Genomic DNA, 5,179 nt, shown 5'->3' with positions numbered 1-5,179 from the left:
CACGAGCCCTCCGGTGGCAGCCCCCCGCACCAGGCTGTCTCTCTGTCTTCTCCCTACAGGTGCTCCTGTATGTCCAGCACTGCCAGAGCCTTCCTCCTGCACAGTGCTGTCAGAGTCTCCCGTCTGTCCTGAGCCACCAGAGTCTCCTGTCTGTCCTGAGCCGCCAGAATCTCCCATCTGTCCTGAGCCACCAGAGTCTCCCGTCTGTCCTGAGCTGCCAGAGTCTCCCATCTGTCCTGATCCGCCAGAGCCGCCAGTCTGTCCTGAGCCGCCAGAGCCGCCAGTCTGTCCCGAGCCACCAGAGCCACCAGTCTGTCCTGACCCGCCAGAGCCGCCAGTCTGTCCTGAGCCGCCAGAGCCGCCAGTCAGTCCTCAGCCGCCAGAGCCGCCAGTCTGTCCTGAGCCGCCAGAGCCGCCAGTCTGTCCTGAGCCGCCAGAGCCGCCAGTCTGTCCTCAGCCGCCAGAGCCGCCAGTCTGTCCTGAGCCGCCAGAGCCGCCAGTCTGTCCTGAGCCGCGAGACCCGCCAGTCAGCCAGGAGCCGCCAGAGCCGCCAGACAGCCAGGAGCCGCCAGAGCCGTCAGCCAGCCAGGAGCCTCCAGAGCTGTCAGTCAGCCAGGAGCTGCCAGTACACACACACACACACACACACACACAATATGGCTATAGGGCAGGCAGGAGAAGCCCAGGAGAAGTGGAGCGGCGGGATGCCCTCTCCCTGGCACACCCCCTCTGCTGTTCTGGTGCTATCCCCTCTGCTCGCCACCTTATTCCACTGAGCCCCCTTCTGGAGCTCCGGCTTAACTACACAGGAAAGGACAAACACACAGCCAGAGATGTTCATATTGTACATGTACAAACAGAAATGGATAGACAGAGACATGAAATACATGCAAATGCATACAGATGTGCATAGAAATAGTTAACGGTGCCACACAAACAAAGACACCCACTACGCTTTTCCACTCCGTTGCACCCATAATGTGTTCACACGACATGATTGATAGATCTTGGTAGAGCTCGTTAGACCCACAGCGCACCACCAGCTGGACTGCCACGCTGGCAGGGGGCGCTATGTTGTTGTTGGCAGTGCACTGGTAGCGACCGGCGTTGACCCGAGTCGCCCCTTGGATGGTCAGCTGCCCAGTGGCATCATCCTGGATCTGCTCCCCCATCTCCTCCATCTCCCCCTTGCCCTGAGGGAGACAGAGAGAGGTGTAATTGAGAGGAAGACAGGAGGACAGCATGTATACCTTCGTACACCCCCACCCCCTCCTGTGCAAGATCAGTACAGGTACTCCAGAGGGAGCGGAGAAAGAGAGAGAAAAAGAGTAAAACAGAGAAAAAAAGAGAGCATTAGATACAGGATAGAGAGCGTTCGTTGATAAATGTGCCCTTTAGTCGACGCTCCGTAATGAAAGCTATTTTTCTGGATTTGGGCCGAGTGTGGAGCTGGGAGCCGGGAGAGGTGGGGTGGAAGGATAGTTAGAGCCGGTGAAATATGGCACGTCTCTGCATTTAAGAGGGGGAGTGATAAACGGCAAGAAATGGTAAAATAAAAGAAAGGAGGCCAGATAAAGGGAAATCAAATCAGGAGAATGGAGAGGTGAAATGAGATGGGCATATGGGGGTTCTCACCAGCCATTTCCAGGAAAACATGTCAGTGTTGATGATGGGGTTGGCATCTGCTACACAAAACAGGTCTGCTGTCTCCCCCACGTGCACATACACTGGGTCATTCTCCATTTTCACACTAGGGGCATCTGGGGAGTAGACAATTAGAAAGTAGGACGAGAGAAACAATATGAAAGTAAAATTCTACTTTGGAACTTAGGGAACAATCAGTCACTCACCACCCACCAACTCCCAACTCTCTCTGCAAATATATTAATTATATTGTATTTTATTCCATTCTAATCTATTCCATTATATTGTATTATATTCCACTCTATTCTATTCTATTCTATGCATCACTGATCCTACAGACACCCTATACATACTGTAACTAATTACCTTTCTGACCACTTTACATTAAATATTTGCCAATCAATTTAACCCCAGTATATTTTGGATCTGTCCCAACCCCCTACTGTCAAACACCCCTGCCCAATTCAGGGTCCATAAATTGGGCCACGTCACGCTGGAGGTTCTCCATTGCATGCTGCCTGTCCTCTACCTTAACTTTGAGCGAGACAGAGGCAGGGAGGGTGCAGTCATCATGGCCCACTTTCCCTCATTCCATCCCTCCTTCAGTCAGTCACTATGTCCTGGATACAGCAGCACTATGACTCCATCAACATACTGTAGTGTAATCCCTTTCCACCTGACTGTGTGCTCTTCTCTTCCTGTGGGTACCATCTACTTATAACAGTAGTGGCATTAGTGTCCCAACGCCACCGTCTGTGTTCATACACACAGCACACTGATGGAATCACCAGAGACACTTACGGCCTCACATACCACATTAATTTTAACCAGGAACAACATTGTTAAGTGGGCTACAGCGCCACCCATAAAAGCTATTACAATCCTCTATACATTATGGATACCTTCAACTGTCAGGTTCCATCGGATCAGGACAGCGCTGTGCTGTCTGTCCATTAGGCTCGTTCTGCACTGTAGGTTTTACTGGAACATTCAGGCCTGCTATTATTACATCATTAAGAGTGGAGGCAGTGGGATGGAGATGTGTCGGTCGGTTGGTTCAAGGTTGTGACAGGATTGGGGTTGTATTGGGTATACAACACTGGCATGTAATGTAAGTGGCTTGATGGACCACACTCGCATGAGGACTGAGAAACCTTGCCCAGTGTAGACCCCGGTGTCTCTCCCTGAGCTAATGCCTAGACTTGAGCTCAGTGGGCTAACACAGTGTTGAGGTGAGTAGACAAACCAGATTCAACGCCAGTGGGTCAGACTTACACTGTACGTCCAGAGTGATGATGGTATTGTCAGACCCCACATCGTTGGTACAGTTCACAGTGTAGACCCCGGTGTCTCTCCTTGTCACATTCCAGATCTCAAACTCTGTGCTCCCAGTAAAGTGGTACCGAGGATGCATTTCTGTTCATAAACACACACACACACCCATACACACACACACACACACACACACACACAGACACACACACAGACACACACACACACACACACACACACACACACGCCCCTAAGCCACTCATGGCTTATACGTGACATCTAATGCTATATTATTGATTGGCCTGGCAATATTCTCACAGAAACAATAGCCCATGTGTCAGACCACCACTGTACCGCAACATCCCTCCTTTAATGGCTGGGTAACCCCTGCGGGAGGATGGTGCGGTTGTGAATGTTGAGGTGAGAGGTTAGGGACAGGAGTGTGGTGGCTGTGGCCCGATGACAGGGAATAGAGGGTAGGCCAGGAGAGGAACGGCTGTGATGTATTCAGAAAAATAGCGACCCACATTTACGTCATTTGTACGAAATGTTTCCATCAGACCAGCGATCACTAACCTCGATTTGGAGGAAGATTTCTACTTCAACGATTCTTGGCGCAGGACATAGTGCTCACCCTGGACCGGGCCCTGATCCACGAGACACGGAAAAGAAGCGAGGCTGATGTGCGGGTACCCTGAGGAAACTACGTCTACGAGTACAAAAAACGCCTCTATCCTCCGTTCTATTGGCGAATGTACAATTACTGGAGAATAAACTGCACAAGCTCCGTTTGAGACTGTCCTATCAATGGGACCTGGATAACTGTAATATCCTATGTTTCTCTGAGTTGTGGCTGAACAAGGACATGGATAATATACACTGAGTGTAGAGAACCACTTAGGGATCCCTTAAGAGCAAATCCCGCTTGAATCCCGTTAGCGGGATTGATTTGACAACATCCAGTGAAATTGCAGCGCGCCAAATTCAAACTACAGAAATATCAATATTCCACATTCACGAAAATATAAGTATATAATACATCAAAATAAAGCTTAACTTCTTATGGCTGGGGGGCAGTATTGAGTAGCTTGGATGAATAAGGTGCCCAGAGTTTACTGCCTGCTAGAAGCTAAGATATGCATATTATTAGTAGATTTGGATAGAAAACACTCTGAAGTTTCTAGAACTGTTTGAATGATGTCTGTGAGTATAACATAACTCATATGGCAGGCAGAAATTTGAGAACAAATCCACCAGGAAGTGGAAAATCTGAGGTTTGTAGGTTTTCAAGTCTTTGCCTATCCAATATACCGTGTAAAATTTGGTCCGATTGCACTTCCTAAGTCTTCTACTAGATGTCAACAGTCCTTAGAACCTTGTTTCAGGCTTCTACTGTGAAGGGGGAGCGAATAAGAGCTGTTTGACTAAGGGGTCTGGCAGAATTCCATGAGCTAAGTCTCGCTCGCGGCCGTGAGTTCGAGCTGCGTTCTCTTTCATTTCTAAAGACAAAGGAATTGTCCGGTTGGAATATTATTGAAGATTTATGATAAAATCATCCTAAAGATTGATTCTATACATCGTTTGACATGTTTCTATGAACTGTAATGTAACTTTTTTGACTTTTCATCTGGACCTAGTGCTCGCGCCTTGTGATATTTGGATTTGTGAACTAAACGCACAAACAAAAAGGAGGTATTTGGACATAAATTAATAACTTTATCGAACAAAACAAACATTTATTGTGGAACTGGGATTCCTTGGAGTGAATTCCGGTGAAGATCATCAAAGTGAAGTGAATATTTATAATGCTATTTCTGACTCCTGTTGACTCCACAACATGGCGGGTATCTGTATGGCTTGTTTTGGTCTCTGAGCGCTGTACTCAGCTTATTCCATGGTGTGCTTTCACTGTAAAGCTTTTTTGAAATCTGACACAGCATTTGAATTAATTCCATGCATAACACTTGTATTTTCATCAACATTTATAATGAGTATTTCTGTAAATTCATGTGGCTCTCTGCAAAATCACCGGATGTTTTGGAAGCAAAACATTACTGAACATAACGTGTCAATGTAAACTGAGATTTTTGGATATAAATATGAACTTTATCGAACAAAACATACATGTATTGTGTAACATGTAGTCCTATGAGTGCCATCTGATGAAGATCATCAAAGATTAGTGATTCATTTTATCTCTATTTCTGCTTTTTGTGACTCCTCTCTTTGGCTAGAAAAATGGCTGTGTTTTCTGTGACTTGGC

The 5,179-nt window shown here is 47.4% G+C and overlaps 1 protein-coding gene across 2 annotated transcripts; it reads right to left on the bottom strand.

Moving 5' to 3' along the window:
• Positions 1-576: 576 nt before the first annotated feature.
• LOC116352867 (nephrin-like) lies at positions 577-3,988 on the bottom strand. 2 transcript variants are annotated; one of them, XM_031786793.1, is made up of 4 exons: positions 2,920-3,988; positions 1,636-1,760; positions 951-1,193; positions 577-801 (listed from the first exon to the last, which is right to left on the bottom strand). In XM_031786793.1, exons 1-4 carry the CDS (start codon positions 3,056-3,058, stop codon positions 661-663), a joined length of 648 nt encoding a protein of 215 aa, XP_031642653.1. In that variant the 5' UTR covers positions 3,059-3,988; the 3' UTR covers positions 577-660. The 2 variants fall into 2 exon arrangements, with proteins under 2 accessions (XP_031642653.1, XP_031642651.1); XM_031786791.1 differs by having other exon boundaries at positions 690-1,193; positions 2,920-3,060; positions 3,493-3,988.
• Between the last annotated feature and the right edge of the window lie 1,191 nt (positions 3,989-5,179).

The sequence above is a fragment of the Oncorhynchus kisutch genome, linkage group LG2 (assembly GCF_002021735.2).
Source record: "Oncorhynchus kisutch isolate 150728-3 linkage group LG2, Okis_V2, whole genome shotgun sequence".
In the NCBI taxonomy this organism is placed as follows: domain Eukaryota; kingdom Metazoa; phylum Chordata; class Actinopteri; order Salmoniformes; family Salmonidae; genus Oncorhynchus; species Oncorhynchus kisutch.
This window is presented reverse-complemented; position numbering and strand designations above follow the sequence as displayed.